At 65.8% G+C, this 15529-nt stretch overlaps 1 protein-coding gene across 13 annotated transcripts in view; it reads left to right on the top strand.

The window, feature by feature from the left end:
• Window positions 1-620: 620 nt before the first annotated feature.
• BRSK2 (BR serine/threonine kinase 2) overlaps window positions 621-15529 on the top strand; it is a 50531-nt gene continuing 35622 nt past the window's right edge. For 10 of the 13 annotated variants that reach the window (XR_004970574.1, XR_004970575.1, XM_036326327.1 and 7 more), the window contains exon 1: window positions 621-1024. Coding sequence is in view for 11 of the 13 variants with exons in the window: in XM_036326327.1 (XP_036182220.1) it covers window positions 931-1024 (94 nt within the window). In the remaining 2 variants the exon portion in view is untranslated. The remainder of the gene's footprint in view (window positions 1025-15529) is intronic. The other 3 variants (XM_036326328.1, XM_036326324.1, XM_036326323.1) reach the window with 1 other exon arrangement.

The following is a 15529-nucleotide window of genomic DNA, read 5'->3' as shown; positions in this document are numbered from 1 at the left end:
CCTCGCTGTGCTGGTCACGTTGTATACCCCAGAAAACGGAGCGCAGGAGGGCCAGGAGCGCAGGGAGGCGCAAGGTCACGATTGGGCCACGCGCCCCCGTTCCCGGGGGTGGGGGGACGACAAGTCCTTCCTACCCCGTTGGTCGCGGCCAGCAGGCTTGGCGCGGGGAGACAGGGGCTGCAGATGGTCCACCCTCATCTGGCCCAGGCGGCCCGGCGCGCTCCCGCTCCGCGCGCTCCCCCCACCCCCGCCCCACTGCCTGCACCGACCCGGGGTCGCTTTGAGAGCAGGTGGGCAGGCCGGGCGGCGAGCTGGAGCCCCCCGCGCCCCGCCCCGCCTCGGACTCGCCCCCACCTCGCCGGGACCTCGCCCGGACCTCGCCCGGGACTCGCCTCCTAGCGTCCAGCTCCCCAGAGCGCTTGCGGCGGCTGGGCGCGCGGAGGAGGGGGCGGCGGACGCGGGCGCCGATGATTGGCCAGACCCGCTGATTGGCCGATGGGGGAACCACTCGCAGCCGTAGCCTCTGCAGCGGGCTTCGCTCGTTCGGGCTCGGGTCCGCTCGGGTCCGCTCGGCTCGGCTCGTCTGCTCGGCCGCGGACCGACTGACGGGCGTGCGCTGGAGGCGCGGGGCGCGGGGCGCGGGGCGCGGGGCGCGAGGCGCGGGCCTCGGCGGCGGCGGCGGCGGAAGCCTAGTGCCCCCGCCCGCCCGGTCCTCTCGCAAAGGCGGAGGCAGTGCCGCGGGCCGCTGCGGAGCGGGACGCGGGGTCGGAGGCGCGGGGAAGAGCGGGGGCGCGGAGCAAGCGCGGCCCACCGGGCACCGCCAACCCGGCTCAGCAGACGGACGGACAGACGCGGACCGACGCGGCCCCTCCCTGCCGCCGCCGCCCGCCCGCCCGGGGCGCCCACTCGCCGGCGCCAGGCCCGGGAGCGATGACATCGACGGGGAAGGACGGCGGCGGGGCGCAGCACGCGCAGTATGTGGGGCCCTACCGGCTGGAGAAGACGCTGGGCAAGGGGCAGACAGGTGCGTGCGGGCAGGGCCAGGCCTGGGGCTGGAGAACCGGGAGATTCGGGGCCTGGGGGCCGGGGTCAGGAGGACCTAGGGCCCCGAGGGGGACCGGCAGCGCCGCGAGGAGACTGGGGGGGACCGGGACTGGGGAGGACCGGGTCACCGGGAAGGACTGGGGGCGCCGGGGGATCCGGGAGGACCGGGGGGCGCCGGGAAGGACCAGGGCTCCGGGGCGCACAGGCCCGCCGCGGTCGGGGAGGCCGTGTTGACGGCGCGCCGAGCGGGGCCCAGGAGGGAGGCCGCCCCGAGTGCGGGGCTGCAGGCCTGGCCCAGATCCTGCCGGCGGCCGCGAACAATGGGCGGCCGGACGCCGGGTCCCGCCTCGGAGTTCCGCAGGCCGCGTGGCTGCGGTCGGCCGGGCGCGGCCCAAGGACACGCAGCCCGGACGGGGACGCACCGCGGCCAGCGCCCCTCGGCCCAGGCTGCAGGTGTGCGGCCCCGGCAGCCCCATTGTGCGCCCGAGCGACCAGGCCCATTGTGCCGCGGGAGGAGGGGGCCGAGCGGGCGCCCATCTGCCGTCTGCCGCGGCCGCGCTAATAGGCGTGCCGCCCGAGCAGCTGCGCCCCGGGCCGCGCGCCCCCCGGCCGCGACCCCCAACTCCGGGTGGCGCGCAGGTAGGGAGGCCGCCCGGTGCGGTCTGCGGGCCAGCCGAGCCTCCCTGGCCTGGCCTGGACCTCCCTGCGCGGTGGGAATGGAAGAGTGCTCGCCACTGAAAGGGCTGGACAGCGCCTTTCTCCCCTCCCAGCTTCCGCTTGCAACGTCTGCGACACTGCGCTCCCCAGAGGAGGGAAAAAGGCTGATACCGGGCCCCACCGAGGATCGAGGATCAGGCCGTAGATCCTCCCAGACCTGACCTGACCCGGGCCTGTGGGAGGGAGAAGGGGCTTCCTGGCTGGTTCTGGCTCCCAGGGAGCAGGTTAGGTCCCAGCCAGGCGGCCAGTCCCCTCATCTGGCTGATGTTCAGAGTCGCTTTGTGGGAAGCTGGGCTCAGCCATTTTCTTTCTTCTCCCAGGATGAGCCTCTCCTGGCGCACAGAGGTCCGATTGGCAGTGATCTCCCTGCCACTGGGACGCCCGTTAGACCTGGGAGAGGCAGGGGAGGAGGGTGAGGCAGGGCTGGGCCCACCACCCGTGCAGGGTGGGGGCCTGGGAGGCAGCTGCTCTAGCCGGGTGCTGCAGGCCTTCCCAGAGCCCCCCAGGGCGGCCTGGAGGTGGAGCTGGAAGGTGGTGTTTGGGAGGAAAATGGGCCAGGTCCGGCTCTCTCTCCGGCGGGCAGTGGCTGTGATGTAAGCAGCGAGCATGGGGCATCTGGGGTGGAGGCTGCCCCTGGTCCAAACCCTGGATAGACAGCCCCCTGTGCCAACTGCTGAAGCACCGAGGGGTCCCTGGCAGTTAGGGCAGTGACATTGGGAGTGGTGATGGCATGGCTTGGGTTCGAGGAGGAAGAGGAGAAGGTGGCAGACAACCTGGGCTCCACGGAGTTCAAACTACGCATGTTTCCTGGGAGGAACAGCTGTAGTTGGTGAAATCCGTGGCAGGGGAGGGGCCTGGGGCCGCACAATGTGGGAGGCAGTGAAATAACCTAATTATTGTACCAATAAGATGTTATAAGGAAACATCAGCGTGTCAGTGATGACAGGGATGAATCACACACAGCGCGTGTGCCGGCCTCCGTGGGTAGGCCTGGTCCCCGTACTCTTCATTGAGTTATACCATCACACAGTTAATTATAGGAGGTCTCCACTGTAATTAACAGTAATGAACACAAAGGGTGTGCTGTGTGTGTGTGTCAACAACACACCACCATGTGCGGTTTGGAAAAGAGCTCCAGGGCGCACAAAGCCGGCAGCCTCCCCCTTGAGGAAAACCCCCCCGCTGGTCTAGTTGAGTGGCCACCCCAGGGGCTCTGTTAGTCCTGTGTCCCCTCTGGCCCCGAGGACTGGAGTGCCTGGTTCCTTCTGTTGAAGGGTCCTCTGGAGTTTGGTGGACGTGGGGCCACCTCGTGTGTGACTGCCTGGCCTGGCCACTAGGCTTGCCAAATGCCGAGAGAGTTGCGATTTCCCAGGCCCAGCCTTTCACTCCGGAGGCAAACATCTGACCTTAGCTGGGGGCCAGGAGCCCTTGGCAGGGACTGTGCGTGAGCACCTTCCGCCCAGGCTAGCTCTCCTGTCTCACGGCCACAATCACCTCAGTCCCCTTGTCTTGGCCCAAGTCCAGTAAAGTGGGAGTTGTCGGGTGGTGTGAGCGGCCTGGGGCAGCTGGGCCTCTCAGCCCTTCGTTCCAAGCCAGGGCCTCTTGGAAGGTGAGCCCGCTGCTTGGCCCCAAAACGCTGCCTTTGGGGCATCAGATGAGGGTGGGGGACGCTGCCTGGTGTGGAATGCAGGTGAGGGCAGAGCTGCTGCCCTCTGCCCTCCGCACGCTCCTCTGGTGGTCGGCAGGGTCCAGTCTGTCCTGTAGTGTGTTTGCGGTGGTGGGTGCTACCGTCTGGCTTGTGCAGTGTCGGCTCAGCGAGGGGCTCTGTCACTCATGTTGGGGTTGGGCTGTGGTCGTGGGATCACCTCCCTTCTGCCCCATTTCCCCTGCACAGCTGTCCTCGATGGCCTGGTGTGGCCTCTGCAGGCAGCCCCATGTAGGCTCCACCGGCCATTGTGGTTTCTGGTGGTGAGATGGGCGTCAGGGCCTGATGGGGCAGCCGTCGCTGTGCTGGGCGGAATCCACTGCCAAGGCTCTGCCTGGCCTCTCCCATATCCGGAAAAGGCTTCTTCAGCTGGGGCAGGGGATGGGAGCACCCCCAGGCACGACCAGATCTAGGAGGGCGTGTCACTTAGGCCGTGAGGCCACCATCCCCACAATCCCAAGAAGTGGAGGAGGGCGCGGTCCTGCCCAAGCCAGAGTGTAGCAAGCCTGATGGGCTCAGCTCCCGTAGGGTGGGTGTAAGCCCGGAGGACTCCTGGGAGGAGGTGGTAGACCCCTGAGAGGAGGGTGGACAGCAGGCTCTGCGAGCTGGGGTCCACAGTAAATTGTGCAGCCTACCCTTGGAAACCTTCCAGTGGGCAGGAGGTGAGAGAGGGGGCTGAGCAGGGCTCAGGGATCAGTGGAGCTAAAGAGCTCGTCTCTACGGGAGTGAGGAGGCCTCCCTGTTGCTCACCTGGCTGGGCTCTCAAGCCGGTGGGTGGACCTGGGGGAAGAGCCTGGGCTGCCAGGTCCAGGGACCTGGGATGTCCCGCTCCAGGTTCTCAGGAGACCTTTAGGAGAATCAATGTGGGGTGCTGGTGGCAGGCAGGCTGGAGAGGAATCCTGGGGTAGAGGGAGCCAGTGAAGATGGAACAGGTGACCTGGGGGAGAGACAGGTGAGAGTGAGAGTCTGGCCAACCCTGGGCTGACCAAGGCCAGGAGCTGGATGGGAAGGCAGAGGCAGCAGAGGGAGGGGAGGTATCGGGTGGGGTTGAGGCAGGGTCTGGCTGGGGTCCTGCGGGAGGTGCCATGGGGGTGCTGAGGCCAGGAGAAGGAGCTGGCCTTCCTGCGTGGGCTGGACTTGGGTATGGGGCAAACGTGGACAGAGCAGGATACATGGGCCCGCGAACGCTGACCGAGTGTGGACTGCCTGTGGTGTCTGACGGTCACTGCCATGGGCAGGTCACGCTGGTCCTTGCTGTGTGAGCCCGGAGCCTGCTCCTCTGTGCATCAGGCCGGGCCTCGGTCTGTCCAACCGCTTTATAAGCCAGGAAACCAGCTCCGACGCAGCACTTTGGTCAAGGACAGCAGCTCCTTGGGGACGGAAGGAAGGCACAGCCTGCTCACTGCTCGGGCCTGAAAGTCCGAGGAAGCAGGACCCTCTTCCCAAATCGCTGTGGGCAGTGCTCTGGGCAGGGGGTGGGGGGTGGGGAAAGGCCTGTGTGCTCTCGGCACCCTATCAGTGACTGAGTAGACGACACAGCTCCAGCCCTCCTCCCATGGTGCAGGCTCTCTGCCAGGAACCCTCTGCTGGGGGCAGGGGGCAGCTCTGGGTGGGCTGTCCCTGTCAATCTCGGGGTGATGGGCTCATGCCTCGAAGGATGGGCCGTTTCCTGCAGGCAGGGTCTGGTGTCGGCAGAGCCCTAGGTCGCCGTTCCCAGAGTGGCCCCTGCCCACGTGGCCTGCGGTGGCTCTGAGCATCTGGGAGTTGTCACACGTCCCCCCTGGCTCACCACTGGCTGTAGGGGACAGGTTCTGCAGGGACCTGTATACCAGGAAGGGCCTGCCAGGCAGAGGGCACAGCCCGGGCAGAGGTGAGAACTGCTCTTTGCAGAACCAGGTGCTGCCTAGGTGTAGCTCTAGCTGTGGGTTCCCCGCAGGAATCACTGAGGACTAGCATTTTCCCCGCCCGGCCCCGGGCTCTCTGCATGACACAGGCAGAACCTAGAAGCCTTCTGAGGTCACCTGTGCTCAGCCTCTGCCCTGACAGGTGCCCTGGGCGCAGAGCTGTCTAGAGCACCGTCCAGAGCGGCTGCCCCCGACCGCGCATGCACAGGCAGCGCCAGGCCTGGCCCTCACTCTCCACATGAAGCCTGCCGACCCCGGCCCCAGCCCCGAGGTTCTAACCAAGGGCCATCTGTTCCCAGCAGATTCCGGGGCTCCAGGTGTGAATGCTGCTGGGCAGGCAGCCACCCTTGACTGTGCTGGCGCGGAGGGCACACGGGCCTGGGGCCTGAGAGGATCCAGGTCCCACCCGTCCGTGCTGGTAGCTGATGGCTTTGGCCCAGCATAAGTGGCTTGTGTGGACTGGGGCCTCCAGGACTGGCTCCCGGTGCTCCCCCACCAGCAGGACCCTCCCTGACTAGTGGGGCGTGTGAGGGCCATGCCGCAGGACACCGGGCTCTCCTGCCGCCCACACCAGTGTCTCCCCTGCCCTGTCCTGGGCCAGTTCCTGGTCATGGGCCCAAGCGCATGCACCTTCCCTGCTGGGCGCACCTTTCTCTGGTTGTTTCTGCTCCTGTTTTCCACCCTCAGTGTTTGTCTGTGGGGTGACCCCTGGGCCACAAAATGTAAGAGGAGGGGGAGGAAGGGAGGAGCAGGGGGGAGAGGAGGAGAGGAAGGAGGTAGAAGGAGGAGGCAGGTGTGGGCCAGGTCACAGCACCGTCGGCATCCTCCCTACCTGTGTGGCAGCCCACTCGGCAAGTGTACCTGGAGCAGACAGACAGGCCCTCTCAGGTCAGAGGCCTGATGCTGAGGGCAGCTCGGGTTGGCTGTGCTGCCCACATCTGAGGACAGTGGGAGGGTCTATGGCCAGTGCTCACAAGGAGCAGTTAGGGCACCTTCTAGGTTGCATGGTGCACTGGTTTGGAGAGCATCTGTGCCTTCAACGCCACTGGACACAGAACTGGCTTCTCTGAGGCCTTGAGAGGGTCAGGCTGCTCTGAAGTCAGCACCTCAGCTGGTGGCGGCACCAAGAGGAGGTGGCCGACCACTGTGTGCACCCCTGTGGGGCTGGACCTGGAGCTCCCAGGGCCCTCTGCCTGCCCCCATCTGAGGTGGACTGTCCCCGCAGTCTGGGGCTCCTTGAAGGGGGGACGCTGCACTTCCTAGGGCCTGTGGCCACATAGGGAGTGAGGGGAGTGGAGGTGCCTGTGGCCCCGGATGCTCCTCCAGCCACTTGGCCAGGGCCCAGGTCCCCCGTGGCCATCGTGGAACCCACTGGGCAGTTCTGTGTTCTGGTCCTGGAGGCACAGCGTGGGGACTGCCTGCTGGGCTCTGCACTCAGAGGCCGAGGGGTCTTGAGCCTCAGGCCCACAGCTGTGCGGCCGGGTGTCCTGCAGCTTCTGTGAGGCTCTGATGGCTGGGAACCATGTGGGCACCTCCATTGTGCCTGGGGTCCGGCAGGGGACAGCAGCTGGCATCTGTCAGGGCCCATCTGGGTCTTGGGGGAAGGGTGGGACCCCTGGCTCCTCTAGGTGGGGGGGGGGGGGTCCCTGGTGATGCTCAGGTCTCTGCAGGAAATCCTCTTGCATGTGGGAGATCTGCTGACCCTCCCTGGTGCCAGGCCTGGTCAGCCCCACTGTTACCTGCGTGTGGCTGATGTGTCCCAGCACCGGGTGGCAGGTCCAGGGTGGCCTCCGTGAGCCGGGCCCGAAGTCCTGGTCCTGGCCAGGGATGGCCGAGCTGCCCGAGGCCTTGTTCCAGGGGTGCCGGCTGGCCAGCTGCCTCGGACTCAGGACAAGATGGAGGCTGGGCTGGGCTGGGGCTGGGGACAAAGCCGGGATTGTGTGGGCTGGGCCCTGAGAGGCGGCCCAGGCCTTGTTCTGCAGCCTCTGAAGGGCCAGTGTTCTGAGCCGGCAGCTGGGAGCCCCCCCACCCCTGTTGGAGTGGCTCAAGAGAAGGGCCCCTTTCTTCCCCGGGTTTTTTCCCCCGAGTGTGCGTTTCATCCCTGGGAGCCCGGGAGGCCGCGGCTGGTCCTTGGTTTCCTCCCTGTGCATCGGGAGGACAGCGCCCTTGGGTGGATTGCCAGGGTCATGCAGGCTGATGCGTACAGACCCCAGCACATGTCCTGGGGACATGCATCCTGGCTGGGTTCTGGCCTCCGAGGACAGAGGTGCTTCCCCAGGGGGCTGCCGGGTCCTCGTCTGCACAGGGACCCAGGGCTGGCTGCCCCCGACTGGATCTTGTGCCGGCCTTGACTGCGGGCCTGGCCAGGGGTGAATGGAGGATTCTGGGCCTGTGGTTCTGGGCTGTGAGCTGGGGCGAGGGAGGGCCCTGGAGCAGGGGCCCATGGCCTGCGTAGTGATGGGGGCACCCAGGGCCCCTTGTACCATTGTCGCCCACTCTGGGTTCAGGCTGGGTGGGAGAGTCCCGAGGGCAGGGCTGGCCTTCCTGGCCCCCGGGCAGAGGTGGGAGGCGGCCTGAATGGCTTGCGTGGCCTGAGTGACGTGGCTGGAGCCTGGAGACACGTCAGGCTGCCTCTTCATCTCAGTGCCGTGGGCGTTTGTGGGGGCAGCAAGGCTGCCCGGCAAGGAATGTGGCATCTGTGAGGGGTGGTTTGGCCCATGGCCCTGGGTAACTCCAGAATCCTGGGCAGCCACTGGCTTGGGCCAAGCCTTGGGATGGGAGGTCCCTGTGTGCTGGGGTGGCTGTCTGGAAGCCTGAGGATCTCTCCTCCCGACGGCTTCAGCGTGGAGCATGGGCCACAAGGCGACGCTGGGACGCTGCCTGGGCTGCCTGGTTGGAGGCCCGCCTAGGCCCGGGCTGGCTGTTTCCCTGGGCAGGAGACTTCTCTCCTGGGCCAAGCTGAGACCGGAAAGGCACTGGCCAGAGGTGGCCGCAGGGTGGGGCGGGGTGGGGTGGGGCGGGGCAGGGTTGGGTAGGTCATTCTATCTGAGACTGGTCCATCGGCAGTCGGCCCAGTGTGTCCAGCTTCCTTGGGGGTGACTGCCCCAAGCTGGTGCCAGGTGGGCAAGACCAGTTGAAGCCCCTTCCTGGGTTGGGAGCCACAGGCTCTGCTGGCCCCACCCCCGCTTGTCTGGCAGAAGCCTGGGTGGCACTTGGTGGGTGCCTGTGGGAGCTCAGGGAGCCCCAGGGAGAGAGTATGGCCTGAGGCCTGTGTGAGGGGCAGGCCCCTGCTCTTCAGGGTGCGAGAGGAGCCGAGTCCCGGTGGGTGAGGGGCTCCTCTGCCTCTTCCTCTGCAGCCCCTGGGCCAGCCCCACGTAGTCCGGAGGGAGCTGGATAGGCCGTCCCATCCCAGGCCCAGCCTGACCGCGCCCCCCCCCCCCCCGGAGTCAGCCCGAAGGCACAGAGCGGTGTGACTGTGGGGTCCCTGGGGCAGCCCATGTGCAGAGTCCCTGAGGCAGGGGTTCCGTGAGGAGCCCAGACTCCACTGTCGATGGTCACATGTCTCCATGCTTCTGTTTCCCCCTCCAGCTCAGGCATGATGGTGGGTGAGGCTGAGCTGGGGATCTGAGTCACCCTCGGGTCTCAGGTGGGCCACGGGGCCTGGAATGCCCCCCGCCCCCCCCCCCCCCCCCCCCCCCCCCCCCCCCGTCAGAGTTGCTGCAGGGAGAACCAAGTGAGTGGTGTGTGCTCATCCCCTCAGTGCAGGGTTTACATGGAGCTCACTTCTGGGATGGGCGGGGATTGTGGCAAAGCCGGGCCAGGCCAGCTGTGCCTACTGAGGGGCCCAGTCCCAAGGCCTCAGACAGATGGCGGCCCCAGGCACTGGGTGGGTGAGGGGCTCCCTGCCTCTTCCTTTGCCATAGGGTGCCACACTGCCCTGGGATGTGGCCCTGCTCTGCCCGTGTCCCTACCCGGCTGACACCTCTCACTGCATCTGGCCTGCAGTTTCCTTTGTCCTGGGGCCCTTTGGGGGTGGGGACCCTGGTTTCTGGGGCCCCAGTCAGGCTGTCCTGGGCCCAGCGTCTCCTTTCCTCGCATGCAGGTATTTTCAGACACAGAGAGAGGAGGGCCCTGGTCCCGTGTGCCCACCCAGCCCCAGGACATGTGGCCGGTTCCCCTTCACGCACCCCCCCCCCCCCCCCCCCCCCGCCCATAACCTCAGGTATGTTTAACTGTAAATATTTTGGTTTCTGCGACTAAGAGAAACTTAAAAAGCACAGCACCATCATCATTGCCCTGAAACTTGAACACGATTTCCAAACCCACAGAAGTCCCCCCAGATGGTGGGTTTCCACTCTACCTGGCGGTTTTGGGGGCCTGCCGCCCCTGGAGGATCGCGGGGACTGGGCCCTGGGCCCTCACCAGGGCGTCCGCGGCACGGGTCAGGTGGGCCTGAGGATCTGCTGTGTCCCTGGAGATGCTGATGCTGGCAGGACCCCAGGTGGAAAGAACTGTGCCCTGTCCCACTCCTTACTCCTGACCTCTGAACCCTGACCCCTGGGGTGCTTGGTACATCTGACCTTCCTTACTTTGCAGTGGTCCTCGGCTCCACGCACAGCCTCTCCCTGGACATGGTGGCCCTTTCACCAAGTGCCAGTTCTCATGCTCACTGCCACCTGGGGCCCTGCAGAAAGGCAGGGACAGAGCGTGAGATGGTCAAGCTCAGGCGGGTGGTCTCGGCCCTGCCCACCCCTGGGCCATGCTACCCAAGGTGTCTCATGTTGGGTTTCATGCCCGGCATGTGCTGCTTTCCTGCGGTCGGGGCTCGGTCGGGCTAGGTGGGAAGATGCTCCCCCTGCCCCACCGTGTGTGTGCATTTCACGGTGAGCTCTCTGGCTAGGACTGTGCTAACCCGCAAGCCCACCACCTCCATGTACGTGGGGGCTGCCAGGGGGCAGCAACCCGGAGCAGTGTCCCTGGAGCAACCCAGGGGGCTGTCCGGAGCGGGAGCTGGGGCCCAGGCAGCCTGGGACCCCTGCTCTCTCTGCCAGGAGTGCCCCTCTCTGATCCGCACTGGCAGCCTGCAGCCTCCTGCCCTCCCGGTCTCCAGGGAGAGCAGTGCGGGCCCAAGGGCGGTGGCCTCTACCTCCTGGGAAGCATGTGGGGATGCGGCTGGGGCAGCTCCTCTCTGAAGCCTTCAGGATTGGGGAAGAACCTGTCACCTCTCCTGGGCAGGCCTGGGCCTTGGGCGGGGAGCTGTCCAGCACTGTTGTGCTGAAGTCTGGGGCTCCCGCTCCCGTGAGGGAGGCTGTGTGAACAGTGGTGCTCAGACCTCCCAGCAGCTGGGCAGACCTGTGGCAAGTCCCCGCACCTGTCTCCCGCCGTGGATTTGGTTCTGTGCTGAGGAGGGGTGGGAGGTGGAAGCCACCTGGTGGTGGCCCAAGTCCCCCCAACCCCGCTGGTGTGCTCCAACGGGAGACCTTGGCCCCATAAGAGAAGCTAATGGCCAGTTCTCCGGGGGCTGCCACTGACTTGCTGGGAGTGAAGGGAGGGCCAGGGCCTGAGGTGTGGGTGCCATGTGGCACAGAGTAACCCAGGAGGCCTTGACCACTGGGCCCATGCTCTGCACCCTGGGGGCTCCCTGGGGAGGGGCAGGCACACCATGGGGCCAGGTCCCCCGGCTCACTCCTGAGACCCTTGTTATGGGATCTTGATGCCTGAAGTGGGAGAAATGCAGGTGTTTGTGCAGAACATGGGAATGTCCCTGGATGGCCTTGGGGAGGCCGAAGGGACCACCAGCTGTGGGCCAGGCTTTGGGGCACTGGAGGCAGGGAGCCAACCTCACCCAACCCTCCCACCTCCAAATCACCATCCTGGGCTAAGTGCTGGGCTGGGGGATCTCCCACTGAAGACCCGAGGCCGTGGGGGTGGGGGTGGGAGGGTTTCCTGTTGGGGAGGGTGTGAGGACACCATTGAGGGTTTTGGTGCTGGCTTCTCTCTGAGGCGGAAGCTCATCTCAGATAGGAGGCTTGCTGACTCAAAGCCCCAAATCCCAAAGGGTGGTGCAGATAGGGCCCCTCCAGCGATGCCGGGGGCAGCAGGGGTGTCTGCATGGACGAGGGCTGTGGGCCCCAGGGCATAAGTGCCTTCAGCTTGGTGGGGCTGCAGGGGTGCCCTGGGGGGTGCCCCCCGCCTTGGGGACGGGCCCATGTCTTCGCCACCCCTCCTGATGCCTCCTGTGGGGTCAGCCAGCCCTGGGACTCTGACCTCAGGGCCCTGTGTCGTGCCGCCTCCTTGGCAGTGCACATGCTGAGCCCCTGCCCTGCTGACTGAGGGGACACGGGCCCAGATGGGTCACTCGGAGACAGCAGTAGTTGTCCCACACCCAGAGACCAGGAAGGTGGCTGGTCCGCACCCCATCCCACGCCACCCCTGGTCCATGGGTCACTGTGGGTGATGCTGGTGCTGCCCCCATTGGGAGCCAGGTTGGGGGGGCAGATGGCCAGCAAGGGAGTCAGACTGAAGCCGGGACCTGGGGACCCAGCCTGACACTCAGTCCTGTGGGTCCGAGAGATGCTCTGGGCCTGGCGGGGGCTAAGGGGCCTGGACCCTGACCTCACAGTCTTACTCCCTGCCCCTCTCTCCAGGGCACAGTGTCCCGAGTCACCAAAGTCAGGTGGCCTACTGGGCCCAGGTGGCTCACGTTGGGTTCTGTGCTGACTCAGACCTGCTCAGCAGCCCTGTCTCTCTTGGTGCTGGGGGAGGGGCACCTCTGGGAAGCTGGCTGAGCTCTGTGGGGACAGCCCTTACCTGGGCTGAGAGACCAAGGAGCAGCCAGGCCAGGCCAGGTCTGGGGCTCCGGCTGCTGCCCATGCCCATTGCAGGAGCCCCTCGGGAAGGAGAGGCACGGGGCCGGTCTGACCAGTGGCAGGACTACAGGGTGGCAGGTCTCTCTGCTGAGGGCTGTCTTCAGCGACTGTGTGACTGGCCCTTCAGCAGCCTATAGGAGTCCAGTGGGCAGCCATGTCCCCACGCACTGCCCTGGGGCCTCTGATCCATTGCTGGGCCCCGGGGGTTCACCACTGGGGCTGTACTGACCCCCATGTGGGCACCTCATCTCTTGGATGCCACGTGGCTTCTCCCCTAGAGGGGCCTGCAGCCCCAGAAATGCGTGGGGCCGCCAGCTCTGGGCCGAGGAGCAGGTGTGGGCTGAGCACTGGGGGAGCAAGGCGCCTGTGCCTCCCCAGGCCCTGCTCAGAGCCCGGCAGGTGGCAGCCAGTCCTGTCATGGGGCGAGCAGAGCAGAGCGGGGGTCCTTGAGCTGCAGGATTCTCTGGCATGTGTGGCCTCAGGACAAGTGGCCTCTGGTGGCATTTGGGCTCAGGACTTCATAAATCGGTCTGTGCCCGCAGGCTGGCGCTGGGGCTGACCTGCAGGCGGAGAAGAGATGTGGGTACTGAGAGCCTGCTGCTCTGGGGCTCAGGGTCCAGGCCAGAAGGTCAAGAGGTCAGGACAGAGGCCCTGGGGCACAGAGCAGAGACCTCTGGGCAGGGAGCCGCAGCCGGAGGTTGTGTGTGGGTGTGTAGCTGGCATATGGGGGGAAGGGCTGCTCCTCGTTCTGTTGGTCCCACATCCCTGCCCCCTGACTGCCAGCCCCAAAGAGGGAAAAAGTTGGCAGAGGCGGCAGGCCCACCCTGGCTCCGTGACCAGGGACAACTTCAGGCAGGCGGGCCTCCTGGGGACAGCGAGAGGACTGGTGTGGGCAGGCGGGTGCCTCTCTCCTCTGCCTCTGTCCTTTGAACAAGCTGCCCACTGCCCGCTAAGCAGATTCTATTATTACCCCAGCTGGAGATTACGTCGCAGGTGCCCTTCCGGGCATGGCCGGCTCTCCTGGCTCAGGGCCGGTGTCTGCCTGGCTGTCTGGGGAGCAGATCCAGCTGAGGGGCCCAAAGGGGTCGGGTTCACCCCCAGAGAGCAGCCCTGGGTTTCGGTGCCTCAACCGAGCTCTGTCCTGGGCTCTAGGACCAGCCTGGGCCAGATGGAATGCCCAGCACACTGCCCATTCAGCCCAGGGCCTCGGTGTCCAGCTCATGCCAGCGCCGCCGCTGGGTTCCCTGAGCCCCGCACTTCCCCGCCCCCGGCCCTGCTCCCCAGGTCAGGTGCTCCCCACATGCAGCTCTGGAAGCTGTGGTCAGGATGCCTGTGCCGTGGCTCAGAGGAGGAAATCAAGGCCCAGGGCCCACTCCTTCCTCTGGGTAGAGCTGCCCAGGGCAATCCGAGGGCTGTTCTCCGGGGAAGGAGCTAGGGAGAGGCTGTGGCGATGTCCCCAACTCCCCCACCGATTTGCAGGGGTGGGCCAGGAGGGGGTACCTGAGACCATCCTAGTATTGGGGAAACCAAGTTAGCAGAGAGTCTATTAAATGTGGGCTGGGGTTTTATTTCAGCTAAACCCAAATCTGACAGTGCCGGGTGGCCCTCAGCCCTGCCCCTGCAGAGAAACCCCAAGGGGGAGACAGGAGGTGTCGGCACAGACCAGAAAGGCTGCCTGCTCTGCAGCCATCCCCCCTCCATCCCTTCCCTGGCCTCCCTGCTGGGCCTCCCGGGTGTCCGGGTGATGAGGCTGCTAGGGAGGCAGCAGTGGGCTGTGCCTTCCTCTGCTTGACCACAGCGGGCCGGCCGACGAGGGGGCCTGTGTTCTGTGTTGGGGTGGGGCGAACGCAGTGTGCCGGTAGGAGCTTAAGGCGGGCAGGGATGGAGGGTGTCTGACCTCTGGGGTCTGGTGACCCGCAGCTCCTGCTCCCTGGGGCAGAGGCTGCTGGGAGTCCCGGAGGCTTCTGGGAAGTGTCTCTACACCTGGCTTAGACTGGGAGTGGCCTGGCCTGGCTCCCTGCCTGAAGGTCCCCCCACGCTCAGCAAGCCTGTGTGGAGTTGGTTGGGGCTGCAGCTGCCTACCTAAGAGGTGTCTGTGTTGGTGTGTGTCTGTCTGGGTCATGACAGGCAGAGACTCCCTCGGCTTCCCAGGGTAGGTCCCGACCTCATCATCACGGCAGCCCCATCACCGTCCCACCATCCCTGGGCCTGGTGGGGTCAGAGCTCTGCTGGGCAGGCTGGGCCTGGACCACAGGCTGTCCACCTCTGCCGGGGGACTCCTGCACTCACCAGCCAGGCCCTGGGTCACTGACACTGAGTCACTCCTGCTGCCCACCACGGATCTGTCCCCCCACGACTCACCCCACCTACGCGCCCACACGTCCCTGGGGGCTGGCCAGCTGCTAGCCAGGGCACTGCCGCTAGTCATGCCTCCCACGGCCATCACACCACGGCCTTCACGCTGCAGCTGTGAGTCCCCTGGGGCAGGACCCTCGGCCTTCCCTTCAGAGCAGCCCTGAGCCGGCCCTCTGCTGCCTGCTCCCCACTAGCCTCCGACCCCTCCTTTCCCTGGGCCCTCAGGCCTGCCGCCCACCTTCCTGTCCCAGCCTGCAGGGCTGGCTGGACACCCAGCATCCACCCCCAGACCTGAGGCTTCTGAAACTAGGACACCAGCTTAAAAAGAACACAATTTACCAGATGGGATTACGGAATAGTTACTAAGTTCAATCAGGATAGCTCATTGGTCTAATTTTACAGTATTGAATTGAAAAACCAGTTAATAAAAATCGAATGTGGTCATGTGCCCCGAGGGACTCGAGAGATGTGGCCTGGAGGAGGGACATTCTGGGCGGGATGGCTGAGAGGGGGCACCCAGGAGCCAGGCAGCTGTTTGCCATGGCTTTGCCCAGTGCCCCCTGAAACTGTGGGGCTCACAGCCCTTGTGCCCAGATAAGGTGGTTGGGTCCCCATGGGCACCCGCCCATACCTGAGTGTGGCTGGCAGGGCTGTGACCTGGCTGGGTGGAGGGGGTGCCCTGATGCGGGTGCTCTCCCTCCACCTCCCGCCTCCCTCTCTCCAGCACACCCCACCCCAGCCCTCAGGTTGCCTGACCAGCACTGGGGCTTGTTCCCTTAGGATGTGGTGCTGAGCATAGAGTAGGAAGGCGCCCTTCCCCTCCTGGTCACTAGCTGGGTGAGTGGGCTTCCCATGGCTGAGGGAGGTGCAGGTGGGTCCTGCTGTGTCTGGGGGAGCCTCTGTCTGGAGGTAGGGACACCATGGGGACCACAGCA

Source organism: Myotis myotis, unplaced genomic scaffold (genome assembly GCF_014108235.1).
Source record: "Myotis myotis isolate mMyoMyo1 unplaced genomic scaffold, mMyoMyo1.p scaffold_m19_p_10, whole genome shotgun sequence".
Lineage (NCBI taxonomy): Eukaryota > Metazoa > Chordata > Mammalia > Chiroptera > Vespertilionidae > Myotis > Myotis myotis.
The sequence above is the reverse complement of the archived record's forward strand: the minus strand, read 5'-3'. Positions and strand labels throughout refer to the sequence as shown.